Here is a 17,209-nt window from a genome sequence, read left to right as displayed (position 1 = left end):
ATCGTTGTGATTTTTTATTCAAGTTACATGATTCAATCCTACGGAAGCGATTGAAATGATTACATCGATGTATCGAAAGGGAAATTCCCCTAAAGGAAGTGATGTGTTGTTCGGGTTATAAACCGTCAAAATATTAGGTGTATACAAACTAGGTAACAAAACCTGTCGCATAGCTACAAAATGTGATCGGTATCAACTAACTTCTTAATGACACGTCAACACCAACAATCCAAAATATAAATTTGCAACGCCCAAACTGTGTCGAACCCATACAACTTATGATCAATGTGACATGAATTAATTTGGTATCGGTTAGGTTCGTTGCGGTACCGGCGCCGAACACAAAAAACTATTTTAACACCTAGAGCGTACAATAGCAACACTCATATAACTTATGACACAAAATAAACATACTTAAAACAAAATTCCTAAGACCGGTACAACCCGATGCTCAGTAAGTTACATTGGTGTTGCGGCGAGTTAAATTGAATTCGGTTGTCTTTAACATTCGTTACAGTACCAAAACTAAAAAAAAAATCCATCAATGTAACATGTTTAAAAGAAAAAGTAACAACAAAAATAAACATATTTAAAAAAACTTAAATATTCCTAAAAGAAATAACAAAAATAAACATATTTAATAAAAAACATAGAATATTCCTAATTTTTTTTTTTGCAATTTTAAGTATAATTAATGTACAATTTTTTTTAATATTGTTTGAAACCATCATCAATATATGAGTGAGTCTTCCTAAGATGAGATATCAACCCTCAATGACCTGGCTTTTCCCAAAACACCATTAAAAAAGAAACACAACATTATAGAAAAAACTCCCTTAATTCAGATTTCAAACATGAGACTTTAATATAGTTAATTAATCTACTAATCACATACACAACTTAGGATAAGCATAACTAATCAATGCCTACATGAAACACAACGCTTTAAGCCCCTATTCATAATTTATTTATGCATACGTGTTGCTTTACTTTGTCCTAGAGATGTGCTAACGCGTAAATTTGGTACTGGTTAAGTTGGTCACCCGATTTCCTAAAATGTTCATAAATTATTATTTGTCAAATTTGACCGAAATGTCAAAGATGTTAACCTTTTAAAAATCCTTTATAGAATGTTTCAACTTTCTATAACATGTTCGAAAGTCACCAGTCAAAGCTGATCAATGATTAAGAGGTATCCTTTTACCCAAAATTAATATTACTGGGTGATGGAAGTTAAATACGGTTAACTACCCAAAATTATCAAAGATGGCACACAATATTTCAACCGTTCCCATAATAGGTATAAGCTAAGACCTGAACCATCTTCTCAAATTCCCTAACACACGTTGCCACTGCTTGAGGATCAATACACCCAACAACAAATAGTCGTTGGATTTCTTTGCGGATGGAAACAGATTCAACACCCACAAGACCTGATACCGCCTTCCCTATCTTGTCGGTTTCACTTTCACTATTAAAGTTCACTCCCAACTCAACTTCAATTTTCTGAAATTTACATAGGAAAATAGGATCAAACAACCAAAAACAAAAAAAAGGTTATTGGTATTGACGACTAATAATGGTCATTCATGGCAAGAAGGATAAAGGAATAGACTTACATAGCGTTTGGGGTTCCGGAAAGCTTTTACCTCTGGATAGACTGCTGATACTGGTTGAGAAGATGGTCTCCATCTTCTTGAATCTATAACAATGAGTGTCTTTATTATTTTCAGCTTAAAATCAAATATAGACATGCACAATCACTTCAACTTAATAGGGAGTTACCTCTATATAGACTGTTATCACCAAACAATCTTTCCAACACATCAGCCGTCCTTGACTGGAAGAAATCAATGCGGCAAAGATAGTAGCCTCCTTTGGTAACCTCGAATTCAGACAGATCTCCTCCAATTACTTCTTCCCATTTCATCGTTTCACAATTTTCTTTTCCTTTCTCTAAATTACCGTCATCCATATACACAAGGCTCGCACCGCATTCTCTTACTATCAACACCTTTTTATCCAGAAATATTATCACATGAACTTCATCACCAACATCTAATAAGTCTCCGATTGGCCAATAGCTTAACCACACAACATCTTCATCAACTCCGGGTTCACAAAATACCACAGGGTTGTATACCCAAGTAATTCTCTTGGTTATGTTACTGATTTCGGCAAGAGGAGGCAACATATCTCTATCCTCCTCATCTGGTGATCTGTATAAGAACATGACATTCAATCCTAGGATCCTATTCTTCTTTGGATGGAAAGGCACATGAAAGGATAAGTATCTGGATGACGATGTATATTCATGTATCATCATGCTTTGATCCTTTATGCCTTGCAGATACGTGCTCCTTATACCATATTCAAACAGCATCTGTACAACACACAAACAATTCAGTTACTTTGTCATTTATTAAACATTTTGATGCCCGGGTATAGGTGTGTTTTTGTGTGTTTCTACATGTATTTTATGCACACAAAAATTCAATTACTTTTTCATGTATTAAACAATTTTTCGGATATTTGAGGAAAACTGAGACAAAAATAACCTGGATATCAAAAGTTCTGCCTTCAGTAATTACATCGCCAACTAGGTCCACCTTATGATCTTGATACGCTTTAATCCATCACATATGTTGTAGATCTGCTTCATCAATTTTTGCTATGGACACTAACTTAAAAAGGCCTTCAATCTCACACAGTTTGAAACATCCTTCATAATCAAACTTTTCTAGTGTGAACCGAGCGGATTGGAATGTTATTCTCTCCAGTGATGTACACCAATCTACATTCAACTCCTTTAGTGTACTTGGGAGACATGGCAGAGACTTGAGGTTTGGACAGCCATTTAAGTTAAGGTATTGAAGCATTTTAAGGTCAACGCCATTGGGCAGGGTTTTAAATGGATTGCTAGCTAAGCTCCATCCAGATAATGATTCAGGTGAAGAAAACAAAGGTTGATCTGGAGTTCCTCCATCAAAAAATAAAGGTTCTAATAGTTTAAGGCACCGTGCAAAGTTCAAGAAAGAAAGATTCTCAAGGCCCTCTATGGTTTTACAAACATGAGTCAAACTGGTACAATCAAAGAGGACCAAATCCACAAGTTTTGGGAGTCGGTGGAGATCGCGGATGCTGGCAAGTTTGTAAGAGTAAGAAAGATCTAGAATCTTGAGCGAATTAAGAACCTGTCCCGAAAATAACAAGTTAAATCTATCTGTGCTCGTTGTAATAAAGAGTGTCTATAACTAAGAAGCTAGAAGGTCAAGTGACAAACACAAGATTGAATTTCTTATACCATAGGCATTTCAAACTTTGTCAACTTTCCATAACTCATATCTATAGCCACCAAGGTTCTCATTAATAGGCCTTGCGGTATTATGTTCAGATTAAATCCATGCCACCTCAACCATCTTAACTCTGGAAAATTCTCATAGGAACCAATGAGTTTCACACCACTGAGATGGAGAAATTTTAGGTTCTTCATCTTAACAAGGGAACTTGTTCTAAATGCCTGTAAATTTAGCATACCTCACAATTATTGTCGGAAACTGCAATTGTTAGGCAATTGGATCAAAGAAATAAAATATAACAACTATCTTTTAGGGGAACTCCCATACTCTTTTCAGTTAATTCAAATGAACGGATTGGTACATCTTGCAAACTAATTCTGCAAACACTTTCTAACTACAAGAACAGTTGGTTTTGATTCATTATTAATAAACGTCCAGAGAAACCCGTGGGCTCTTACAAAAACAGTTGGTTTTGATTCCCTATGAAGAAATTCACAGTCAACCAATGTGAGTCGCCCTCTCAAGTAATTAAAACTTTTGATTCGTCCTACTTCATAAACAGCTGAAAAACCAGAGGCCTGATTAATTTATTCTAAGATTATTACAGTTGCAATCAAAGCAATCACAATCAAAGGGAAAACATTAATTTGATCTGAAATTATCAAAACTCATATGAAATTAGCTGTAGATGAATGAAAATATTAGTTTGATCCTAAGATACTTAGGGTGAGATCAAATTAATATTCATTAAGTTGAAATCAAATTGATCCAGAACTTTTGAAGTCTACTTGATCCAAAACTTTTAAGGCTGAAATTGATTTGATCCAAAAGTAGTAAATCTGAAATCAAATTAAATCCAAAACCATAATTAGAGAGTTGGAGTTAATTCTAAACCTATCTATCAAAATTGGGAGAAGGAAAACACGATCATGTTGGAATTGGAAGCAGCAACAATTGATCGTTGATTTGGGAACGTAAGTGAATGAACAACAATTATACAGAAATCGGAGTAATTGATTAACAAATTCTATAAATTTACAACAAATACACCACCGTATATATAGTTACTGTCTTTTGTATTTGTTCATCTTTGAACGTTCTATGCATGTTACTTAGTCGGTTTGTATTTACTTGTATGTTTGGGCCCAAGGCCATGTATTTTGGAGCCCAATGGGCCGTGAATAATGAATACATAGTGTATGAGCACACACTATATATAGTGCGTGTAACTCATACACAAACAACCTTTTGCCATTTCTTAATCTTATCCACAAGTTCAAACTCTCTTCACTCTTCCCTCTCCTTCCTCACGGCAATAATAACCAAACAAAATCCGAGATCTAGGTCCTCACTAGTGATTTCCGCTAGCTAGTGTAGAGGTTGATCCAAGTAGACTAGTTGTTGTGTTGTTAGATCCGGTCAAGGGACCTATAGTTACAAAATCATTGCATTGCAAACGACGCGACTTTTCTGAATCGTTGTTAAACAACAACCGCTATGTAACCCTAACTAATTCATACATTCTATATTCTAATATTACAATATACCCCATGCTAGTTAATAATAATTACATTATAAGAATACTAATTAATATCCTAAGTGTTTAATGTGATTAATACTTCAGATCATTGGCTGAACTATACAAAGAAAGGAGGGACTTCAATGACTTTTCAATGCCCGATTCTAAACTCAACAAATAATAGTATTTGGCCTATGAGCATCAAAGCCATCTTCAATGTTCATGGGATCTAGAAGGCACTTGAGCCGGTACGTGAAATTGATGTAAGAAAAACACAATGGCTATCACATATTTATTTCAAGCTATACAGGAGGAGCTTGTTCTTCATGTTGCTCATCACATGAATCGGGAAGGTGTCCGGGTAGACTTAAAGGATCGATTTGTGGATGCTGACTGGGTCGTCAAAGAGGCTACACTGCAAATACTTGAACCAGAAATTGAATCTTTTGGAAATGAAAGACCCATATTCTCTTGATGACTTTACGAAGAATATTAGTATACTTGTATCACAAGCAGCTATCGTGGATCTACGATTGATAACAAAAGATTGGTTCCAGAAGCTACTCGGTTCTGTGCCAAAAAAAGTATATTCAGATTGTTGTTGAAATTGAAAATTTTACCGGTCTTAATATCATGCCATTTCAAGAAGCCATTGTATATTAATAGCCTACGGAGAACGCACCAAGAAGCCAACAAGTAACACGTCTGCTATTATTCTCAGCAAGAATACTATTTTGCACAGTTAATCTAAATATATTGTGCTCAAACATCACTTTATTAGAGAAATGGTGGCCTAAGAACAAGTGCTACTTAATCATTGTAACACTAATCAACAACTGTCTGATGTTTTAACTAAGGCCATAGCTAGAGAAAAATACATCTACTATCGACATTTGCTAGGAGTTATGGAATTTGAATCAAGAGGGTGTGATAAAAAATGATCATAACTCCATTATGTGTTATGGAATACATAGTAATAAATAGAATAAGGGTCGTATGGTCATTTGTTGATAGTTAAAGGGGTGTTTTGTAATAGTTTGTTAGTCTGGTTTGTTAGTTTGGGTACATAAACGTGTATTACAGTTAGGTTCGTTAATGAATTGAAAATTAAGCTTTGCTTACTCTCTCTCTATAGAACTTCTTCTCTCTATCCTAATCGAACCAGTGGTATCAGAGCGGTTCGAACCTCTCGGACGGCTTCCGGCACCCAATTTCGGTGATAACCAGCAATTGACGGCGGCAATTGAAGGCGGCGTGCAATCAATTGGAGCTCAGTTGCAATCAATCAATCAATGGCGGTGGAAGTTTCAACGTGCAATGCAGATGTAGACAAGACGTTGAAGGAGCACGATAAATCACTTTCTGATTTGAGGTTAATTTTGGTGTCAATGGCACGTCAACAACACCAAATGATGAAACTGTTGGAAAGGATGGGTGCTCCAAATCAGGTTATGGCATCAGAAGATGAGATATTGAGAATACTCGATGCTTCAAATCAAACGATATCATCAAATGATGCTTCAAATAAGGTGTCAGATTTGTTAGATCAGCATCAAATTGCTACAAAGGACAAAACAGTAGCAGGAATCAGTCAAACTGGACCAATTAGGGCTACAAATCAAAGCAAAGCATCAGACTTGGAGGTGAGTACGTATGTTTCCCAACCTAATTCACGATGAAGGTGAATTAGGGTTACAATATCCTTTTCACTTCAATGAAATTGAATATGCTTCCAAGGTGTTTGTTGAAATGCCTGAAAGAGTTAAACCGAAAACAGATGAAGTTGAGGTACGGAATTTGAAGGAAAATGATAAGGTAGAAACAAAGGATAGTGATGATGTTGAGATTTCTATGATTAAACATGATAGGGTAAGGCAGTGGAATATTGATTGGGTAATTGTAAACTCTTTTGAATGGAAACCCGGTTGGCATTTTTGCTTGGTTAATATGAGTGGAAATCAACATAACTCAATAGAATTTTCTGCTTATGATAACCAAGGAATTGGGGTTGTAACAATGTCAAGGCTTGGCAGGGTAGGATTTTATGGATCTTATCTGCTATCTTACTGCAAGGTAACCACATAGAACTTGAACGAGTTGTTGGATACATATCACATAATCTAGAGCCAAATTCAGATGCACTGTTAAAGCTTGTCACAATAAATATTAGTGAAGTACTTCTACATTCACTACGTAGCTACTACATGGTCTGAATTTAATGATTAGGTCAGCTGAAGAAGGAGTTGATGTGAGTAAGCCTATGGGAATCATGATCTTCATCATAAACGTATATCCGGGTGCTATGTATCAGCTTATTCTAGCAAGTTTCCATCCCTTTCCTTATGATGGCAATATGCCACATCAACAAAACATGAATTTGATCAAGGTGTTTCCAGCAACTAATGGTTATTCGTCAAATTTATTCATTGGAAAAACAAGCTTAAAAGATGGAGATTTACTAGAAGCAAGGGTGTATATGTGGCATAAATGGAAATCCAAAGAAATGGAGTTGTCATTTCCATTTGATGTGATTAGTGTAAAAGTGGAAACAGATGATAATATGGGTAAAAGAACTACAATTTTAAATATTCAAACAAGGCTGCAAATTCATCTAATGGTGGTTGGAAGTATGTGTTGGCTGGTTGTTGTGTTGGACAATGTTTCTGTTGAAAAGATTTTTGCTCAAACCATATTGGAGTTCCTCTTGCTGCTAATATCTTTCTTGAGGGCAAGAAAGTTTTAAGGGAGGAGTATTGTTATGGAATAAATAGTAATAAATAGAATAAGGGTCGTACGGTCATTTGTTGATAGTTAAAGGGGTGTTTTGTAATAGTTTGTTAGTTTGGGTACATAAACGTGTATTACAGTTAGGTTCGTTAATGAATTGAAAATTAAGCTTTGCTTACTCTCTCTCTATAGAACTTCTTCTCTCTATCCTAATCGAACCGTAACAGGCAACACGTGATTCACTCATGCAGATGAATGAACTATTTCCAACTCTTCTGCGTTGCACTTTGATTTAGTTAAAATAAAGCCGTTTGGCTATACGTTATGTTTGCCTAGTCTTTTGGTTTATTTGTTCGAGGTGGTTATCTCTGCTTATTTAAGAGATCCTTTAGATCTCAAGTATTGTACTCTCCATTTTGATATTCCATAATTAAAGTGAATCCTTGATTTGCTGCATTCGTTTTCTAACTTCGTCACAAAAAACCAATATACAAGGGTCGAAGAAAGCTCTGATAACAGCCTGAAGGAATTCAATGGTATATTATGGACAACAAGAACACAAGATTTTGGAGCAAAACCTTTGCTACCGTCTTTTTTATTTTTATTTTACTCTCTAATCAATTTAAACAAACACAATGAGAATTATAAATAGCAAATATAGACGATAAATTAAAAAGATAACTAAGAGAGTAAAAAAAATTAAATAAACCTATAACCTAGGCCACTTTTAGGAGACATCACAATCTTGGGTAATGTAGGTCTCCCAAAACCGAATCTATCAAAAAACCGCATTTGCTCTTGATAATCGATCGAGACGGGTGCGGTGAAATCCAACGATCGAACAAATAATAAAAAAATAACACAAAGGATAAACGGTCTTGTTATCGGCAAAGGATTCATATATAATAAATGAGCACTGATCCCACCCAAGGTGAGTTCCCCCGGGTGGTTGATTACGCCACCATGAAAACACGCCCTAAAATAGAAACAATAAGTCCTAGTTATAGCAAATCACAATAACCTAATATTCTTTAAGCATTCTCCTCATTAAAGCTAAACGCGTGCATCGAAGCTCTTGCCTCGGATCCGGATTGCTCGCTAACTTTAACCGATTGATTGACCAAGTATATGCTTAACTGGTTTTGCCACTTTGATATCGTAAGTCACTATATTTGGCCTTATAGGTAATCTTGATATTTCTTGGTTAGGATTATCTCCAACATACCACAAAACAAATAAAACGAAAAAGTTCTTCTAGTGACAAACAAGCCAAGGAAATCTTAATATCGATCTTCTTTTTATAAGGAAGAAGTGAACAAAATCAGATTCATACCATGCATGTGGCAGCATCCTAGCTCAATCTGATTTCAGTTTTGAGTTGCATATAAGGGTGGGCCAGTGTACCATCTCATAGGAGGTAGCCAATCAACAATTTTGGTGATTACGACTCCACACATGTGAAAAGATTCTAATAACTAATCAATAAATTGGTGATCTGAAGCTTCTTTCAATCATTGATCATGGGCTAGTTTCATAAAAAGACTAGTGATAAACATTGATGTACTAATTACCCAATTTTATTAAGCAACTACTCAAATTTGGTGAAGAAGACAATCATAACAAATATGTATGACAAAATTCAGCCCATATGAAAAAATTAAGATATTGTGAAATTATCATAATTGTTGCCAAGTACCAAACATTAATTTACTTGACTTACCTCTGATCTCCTCCCTTCGCTAAACTTTAGCATGTTGAGTGCAAGACCTTCAATTCTCTCTGAACCCTAATGGAGAAAGACAGAAATTAGATTTCGCTTATTTGAAATAAAAGGTTGTGAAATGGGAAGGGAGCTTAAAGATACACACAAGAAGGATCTTACATCTCCCTTCCTCAACAAACGATAAGATTCATCATAACGCCAGACTCTACTTTGTTTTGCTGGATCTTTGGACTCATTACGGACTATCTTTCTTGTCATATCTTGAAGGAGTTTATGCATCGTTAGTCTGAGACCATTTCTTGAAAGGCTAATAAGGCATCTGTTGATTAGGATAACCATCCCAGATTTTGCATGATAGTCATTCTCCAATATCCTTTCCACGTGAGATGCATATTCACCGACAAACAAACAAGCGATATGAAGAAACATCTCTTTGTGACTGTCACACGGCAAAGATTTAAAACTCTTTTCCAGTACATTTTGGATTTTGTTATCAAGATCTCCTTCCAATGAATTCAGTGAATCTATTCTACTTCTCCAAACATCTATCATGTCATTTCTTGTCCAATGGTCTTGAGCAGTATTCGATAGAGAAGAGCCCAATACTTTAAGAGCTAGTGGATTTCCTCCACAATATTGTGCTAACTTGACTGCAAGCTCCTTGAAACCTTCCATAGGAATTTTAGATCCAAAGGCATGACAGCACAAAAGCTCCAATGATTCATGACAATTCAACAATTCCATTTTGAAGACGTGGCACCTCCACGCTATAGAGTCAAACCATGTATCTATGTTTAGTAGCCTAGTTGTTATGATGATTTTGCTTTGTGTGTGGAATTCCTTGGTTCCAAATAAAAGGCTTAGTTTATCTTTATCATCAATGTCATCAACAACAATAAGCACCCTATTCATATGTATGGTCTTCTCAATCTGAAGTGCTCCCTCAAAAGTATTCGATATCATCAAATTATTATTTCCTGAAATATCAATGAGAAGTTTTTTCTGTACACCAAGCAAACCATCAGGTTGATTCTGAATCTCTTCAAGAAAGCTGCTGCTTTCAAAGTTTTGCTTGTTTGAGTAATAAATGTGTTTGGCAAGTGTTGTCTTGCCACTTCCTCCCATACCGCTAATTGCTAGAACCGGAGAACCAGGCTGCTCATATCTTAACCAAGAGTTAATAACTTCAGCTCTAGTCTCTATTCCAGTTAGACCGGTTGGAGTTCTGTGTAGTTTTAATCCTAGTTCAAAGTAAACTTTTTCAACAACATGTCGAATAAAGGCGGGCTCATACCTGGACCGAAAGAAGGAAAATATGCATATTTGGATCAAGAAATTCACTGCCACTTCTCATTATATGTTTGACAATAAATATGCAAATATATAAACACTTATAAAAAGAGATTGAAGAATACCCTGAAACAACCATCCCCTTAAAATCAGCTACTTCTGAGAGGGCTGCTTTCCACCGTTTCACATTATCCTGTGTCCATTTCAAACCTTCAGCCCCATCTTTCGCTTTAATCGTGAAACTTCCTCGTTGGTTCCTGACATCTGAAGGGTCAACTTTATAAAACACCGGAAAAACTAGATGACAGCCCTTCCTCTTTTGCCTGAGGATCAACCAAAGCTCATCAAGGCACCATCTTGAATTCGCAAAGTTTTCTGAAAACACAATTATAGAAGCCCTAGATTCTGTTATTGATCTCTCTATTTCTGGCTTCAGTTCTTGACCTTCACGGATTTCATCATCATCCCTGAAAGTGGCAATTCCTGCTTGACGTAATGCCTCATAAAGATGAGCGGTAAAAGAATAACGAGTATCCTCACCTCTGAAACTTAGAAACACATCATATTTGTAATGGATTGGAGCAGAGGATGATGCAGCAGCCATTGAATTTAGTTGAATTAAAGCTTGTGAAAGGAAGAATTCAGAAGACTATAAAACCACCTAAAAGTCTTCTCAAAATATCCAAGGACAATTACGTAATTAGATAAAATAGTTGCTTCAGATTTTCTTCGAAACTGTGGGGTTATATGATTCAACCACTAACAAAGACCAAAAAGCAATAATGTCACACAAAAAATATTGAAAATTATACAGGTGGGGACATAATACAGATGGAGGAGTTGGGCCACTGATTTAAAAACAGTTCAAATCATTTTAGATATATAGAGGACTGTTGGGTTAATCTTGATGGTTATCGAGTCACGGGTTCATAATCGGTTGCACATTTTAAAGGGATTTTCCCCATGTTTTAAAAGAAGCTGCAAGTTGGAGAAGTGGTCAAGTTTGACCGAGTTTATGGGATCACGTTTGCAGCTAGTGGCCGAAAATAAAGGAGTAGAATATTTGATTTTTGCATGTGTTTTATGTTTCTTAGTTTTGTTATAAATAGGAGTAGCTCTTTTATTTTCTTGAGTACCCACTTTTCATTGAATACACAGTAGCCATTCTTTTCCTTCATTTATCTTTCATATACGTGAGTGTGTTGTGTGTTTAGAGTGGGGCCTGATCCAACAAGGACAGCCATTTAATATTAGAAACAATAATGGTCTTCAATTTGCAACTTATTTTGCGTTTGCGTAGGCTGAGAGTTAGGTGTTTGCTTTTTTGTTATGGTATTTGGTTTTTTATTAGCATATTAGAGATCAGTTCAGTTCCGTAAATCTAACATACGCCGTTATATACAATTCAAAGCTAATGTTCTTGCTGACTGATCGATTATGTTCTCGCTGATATGTTTGATCAGTGTAAAATGCGTGGGTAGGGCTGGGTGTGGAGACATGTCATATAAACGCCATCAGGTAAGTTTCAACTTTCAGTTTGTTGGAAGGTTATAGTAGGAATTTTTACATATTTCCCCCTTCTAACAAGGATCCAGTATTAGCGGGATCGCAATATGCTAGTAGAATTTAGTTTCACAAAGATTTACGAGGACGACGACACTTACTATATTTATATAGTAACATGAGGGAATCCATCAGTTTTTCCTTGAATATGCGACACTTCTGCTCCCTGCTTACGTGAAACACGCAAATGGCGGGCCGGGTCTGTTTTGTGGGCATATGAAAACAGAGGATGGTGGTCACGGTTACGTGCCGTTGTTTGTTGCAGGCGGATGCTGTTGAGGCGTTTATTTGTGTTAAGGATTGGCTTTTGTGGTGAAACAATTGATGCAACAAATGCTATAGTGAAGATGGAGTTTCCGATTGAATGGTAATTGAATTAGATTACGTATTTATACTATAGACTTTGAATGCCTGTTGTACAATTTCAAAAGTGTTGAAATTCATATAACTTTGAGCTCGTTTTCTAGTTTTGGAATTGAAACGAACAAATTTTGTGGTTTTTTAGTTGTTATTTGTATATAATCAGATTGGGAAGATTAGTTTTAAATCTAATATATAGTCGAACTGTCATTTTTAGATCGTTTAGCCAAAATAGGTTCAGGTTAAAACGTGTTGTTTTATAAAATGTATTAAAATACTTAAAATAACAACAATATAATAACTATAAATGGTAACCAAGCTAGCGAATTTACAACCATTTTAAAATCACCAGCGGTATATACTCTGCAAATAAAAATAATCAAAGATTCATTTACAAGCCTTCAAAAGGGTTTCTCTTTACCTAAACCACCAACTGTGATTCATCGTCAAACAGAGGTTCTGGGAAATCAAAGAATTCATCGTCTGACTCGACGTCTATTTTACCTTCTAATCCATTTCCGTTCTTTAATTCCTGAGTTGGTAAAGTTTCGTAGGATAAAACCTGAACCATCTTCTCATATTCCCTCACACACTTCATCACTGCGGAAGGTTCAACACGTCCGTAAACAATTAGTCTTCCTACTTCTTTGTGAGTGAAAACAGATTCAACACCCTCAACACTAGACACTGCCTTCTCAATCTTGGTTGTTTGACTTTCACTATTAAAGCTCAACCCCAACGTTATTTTGACCTTCTGATAAAAATAGGATCAAGCAGCAAAGAATAATAAGAACCAACTAAAAGTGAAAATGAAATAAAAAACACAAAGAAACGGATATACAGGTGTATTAAGGTGTTGAAGTCCTAGTTTTATGATTAGATTCGTTGTTAAACTCTCTATACAAGGAATGCTTTCATTCTATGTACGCATATCAATTTTAATCAAATCAATATTGATAGCCTTCCTCAATTTTGTGTTTAGCCTTGATTATTATTCATTTGATGCCAACATGTATAAACAATTTTCCAAGGGATTTAACATTATAAGCATTGTTTGCATCAGAAAAAGTACGGGGATAACAACAAAAATAAAGGTGTACGCATACATACATCACGATTAGGATTTCGTGTATCATTCAGCTCCTCATAGTTTCCTGGAAACTGACTGTGTGCTCTCCATCTTCTTGAATCTATGGCAATATGTGATATCATTATCTGCAGCTTAATATCAACCATAAAAATCCACAATCAATTCAACAAACCTGTAATCTCAATGTTGTCACCAAAAAACGAAGCAGGGATCATCGACTCGAAGAAATCACGGCGACAAAGATAAAACCCTCCTTTGACCTGGAATAAAGACAGATCTCCTCCAATCACTTGTTCACTTTTCATCATTTCACTTTTTTCTTCTTCTTTCTCTACAGCACCAGTGTCCATATACACAAGGCTCACACCAAACCCACTTGTTGCTATTGTTCCATTCTTGTAAATAATAGTTGCATAAACTTCGTCACCAACGTCTAATGTGTTGCCAATTGCCAATAACTTAACCATATAGCATCTTCATCAACTCGGGGTTTACAATACACCACAGGATTGTATACCCAGATAACACCCTTGCTTATGTTACAGATTCTGGCGAACAGAGGAGGCGACTCAATATTTCCATCCTCACCTAATGATTCGTATAAGAAGGTTACATATAATCCTTGGATTCTATTCTTCTTTGGTTGCAGAGGAACACGGAAGGATAAGTGATTTGATGTTGACGTATACTCATGTGTCGCCATGCTTTGATCCGTTATGCCTTGCAGAAAGGTTCTCCTTATGCCATATTCGTACAATATCTATATTACACACAAAATATTGGATGTTTAATCTCCTGATCTTGTCACCATTAAAATCAGTGTACTGCGTATGTTATGTTATTTGTTTAATGGGCCAAGACTATTTTTTTATGTATTTGTAATGGGTTAAGCTTGTTTAAAAGCATATGTTTTGTGTCAAATGTTAGTAACTGGACATAGTGTTATTAAAAAAGCCCGGTTACAGTTTCATTAGGTTTAAGCGTCGCATCTGTTCATGAGACGTTTACCAAGAACAGTTGCACCGTTTCATCTTGTATTTATAGTTGTGTATCATTACTATTAACATTACCATGTAATAACTCAGAACAGGCACCTATGATTATTATAATTAACATTACATCAGCTTGTGATCAATTCTTATCCATTCTTACTCAATTCAATTACAATATATTGTTACTTCCTGGAAGAACCAATACACAAAATTATGTAATTTGAGAGAGAGAGAGAGAGAACCTGGATGTTAAAAGTTTTTCCTTTAGTAATGACATCACCAACCAGGTCCACCTTATAATGTTGATACGCTTTAATCCATTGCAGATGTCCTAGATCTGCTTCATCAAGTTTTTCTATGGACACTAACTTAAAGAGTCCTTGAATCTCACACAATTTGAAACAACCTTCGTAATTAAAAACCTGCAGTGTAAACCGACCTGATTGGAATGTTATTTTTTCCAGTGATGAACACCAATCTACGAACAACACTTCAAGTGTATTTGGGAGACATGGGAGAGACTTGAGGTTTGAACAATCTGTCAACGCAAGTGACCAAATCATTTTAAGGTCAATGTGACTTGGCAACCTATCAAATGAATGGCCAACTAAATTCAACATCGATAATGATTGGGGTAAGGAAAACAAAGGCTGTTCGGGAATTCCCCCAGAAATAAATATCGGATTTGACTTCCATAGTTTAGTGCAGCCGGCCAAGTTCAAGTAGGAAATATTCTTGAGGTTTTCTATGGTTTTACATACATGAGTCAAACTAAAACAATTACGGAGGAACAACCTCTCAAGTTCAGGGAGTCGATTGAGATTGCACACGCTAACAAGATTGCCACAGTGAGAAAGATCTAGAATCTTGAGAGAACTAAGATCCTGTTCCAAGTATAACAAGTTGAATTTATCATTGTACATTCAGCTGAAGAATGTTTAAAACCAACAAGATAGAAGGTAAACTGATAAACAAAAGATTAAATCCCTTATACCATGGGCGGGTCAAACTCTTCCAAATATCCATGAGTCATGTGTAAAGCCACCAAGCAGCTTGTTAATGCTCCTCGAGGTATTGTTTTCAGATTACATCCATGCCATCTAAGCCATCTTAATTCTGGAAAATTCTCATAGGTCCCAGTGAGTTTCACATACTCGAGTTGTAGGAATTTTAGGTTCTTCATCTTTATAAGTGAACTTGTTTTAAATGCCTGCAAATTTAGCATGAGTCATATCTAAAGTTAAAGGTGTTAAAAGTTGAAGTAAACTGACACTTTCACATATCTAGAGTTAACGGTGTTAAAAGTTGAACAACAGAATGAAGAGTACAATTAAAAAAGAGTTAGCCAAATACTTTCCATTTTTGCTACCAAACACTATTTCATTCTACCTTTTTTTTCAGTTAGATGAGGTTAGAATAGATCACAGTTGCAAACAGGCAATGCCAAAATAGTATGCCCTTATTAATGTATGACAATTATTATTGAGAAAATCATTGTAATCTTGCTAAATACTAAACCATCGTGTGTATATATATATAATTGACTTACTTCTGATGTGACGTCTTGCTCCACCTTTCCCAATTGAACTAATAGACCTTCAATTGTCTCTGAACCCTAATGAAAAAAAAAGAAAGACTTTAATAGAGAACGCTTCTTTAAGTAATAGGTTGTGAAATGGAAAGTGAGTTTAAAGATAACACGGGAACTATCTTACATCTCCTTTCTTCAACAAAGAATAGGCTTCATCACTAAGCCAGATTCTACTACGTTTTGCCGGTACTTTGGATTCTTCAAGAACAATCTTACTTGCCATATCTTGAAGGAGATTATGCATTGCCAGTTTTCGACCTGATTTGGTAACAAGGCATCTGTTAATGAGGGTTGTGATTCCGTATTTGGCATGCCAATCTTTCTCAAGTGTCATTTCCACTTCGTTTGAATCTTCATCAACAAACAAACAAGCAAAATGGAGAAACAACTGTTTATGACTCTCACATGGCAGGGATTCAAAACTCTTCCGTAGTACACATTTGATTTTATTATCAAGATCTCCTTTTAAGGAATTCAATGAATCCATCCTACTTCTCCATACTTGAATCATGCTATTTCTTGCCAACTGATCTTGAGCCCTAACAGGTAAAGACGAACCCAATACTTTAAGAGCTAGCGGATTTCCTTCACAATATTGTGCTAGCTCTACTGTAAGCTTCTCAAAACCTTCAACAGGATTATTCGATCCAAAAGCATGCCAACTTAGGAGCTCTAATGATTCATGATCATTTAACAATTCAATATCGTACACATGACACCCACAAGAGATGGACCCAAACCATGCATCTATGTTTTGAATCCTTGTTGTTACAATGATCTTGCTTTGTGTAGGGTACAACTTTGATCCAAATAAAGTGCTTAATTTGTCTTTGTCATCAATGTCATCAACAACTATTAGCATTTTATTCATTTGTATTGCCTTCTGAAGCCGAAATGCTCCCTCATTAACATTTGATATCACCATATTACTATTTCCGGAAATATCCCTGAGAAGCTGATTCTGCACACTAAGCAAATCACCATGAATATCTTTAAGTAAACTGCAGCTTTCAAAGTATTTCTTGTTTGAGTAATAAATGTGTTCTGCAAGTGTT

At 35.7% G+C, this 17,209-nt stretch overlaps 2 protein-coding genes across 2 annotated transcripts in view; both read right to left on the bottom strand.

Annotated features, from left to right (window-relative positions):
- Positions 1-1,166: 1,166 nt before the first annotated feature.
- The window catches only part of LOC143544177 (TMV resistance protein N-like), a 159,007-nt gene continuing 142,964 nt past the window's right edge, over positions 1,167-17,209 (bottom strand). Inside the window, exons 6-10 of the mRNA XM_077036329.1 lie at positions 15,558-15,773; positions 14,806-15,447; positions 1,786-2,383; positions 1,620-1,702; positions 1,167-1,506 (exon numbers count right to left, since the gene is read on the bottom strand). Coding sequence (XP_076892444.1) covers positions 1,282-1,506; positions 1,620-1,702; positions 1,786-2,383; positions 14,806-15,447; positions 15,558-15,773 — 1,764 coding nt within the window. The 3' untranslated portion in view covers positions 1,167-1,281. The remainder of the gene's footprint in view (positions 1,507-1,619; positions 1,703-1,785; positions 2,384-14,805; positions 15,448-15,557; positions 15,774-17,209) is intronic.
- LOC143544178 (disease resistance protein RUN1-like) lies at positions 3,024-11,443 on the bottom strand. Its single transcript, XM_077036330.1, has 4 exons — positions 10,684-11,443; positions 9,428-10,562; positions 9,266-9,331; positions 3,024-3,520 (listed from the first exon to the last, which is right to left on the bottom strand). Exons 1-4 carry the CDS (start codon positions 11,160-11,162, stop codon positions 3,299-3,301), a joined length of 1,902 nt encoding a protein of 633 aa, XP_076892445.1. The 5' UTR covers positions 11,163-11,443; the 3' UTR covers positions 3,024-3,298.

Source organism: Bidens hawaiensis, unplaced genomic scaffold, assembly GCF_021521415.1.
Source record: "Bidens hawaiensis isolate Kalapana, Puna unplaced genomic scaffold, B.hawaiensis_p1.1 tig00013493_1, whole genome shotgun sequence".
Taxonomy (NCBI): Eukaryota; Viridiplantae; Streptophyta; class Magnoliopsida; order Asterales; family Asteraceae; genus Bidens; species Bidens hawaiensis.
Note: the sequence above shows the minus strand (reverse complement) of the source record. Positions and strands in the feature narration are given on the sequence as shown.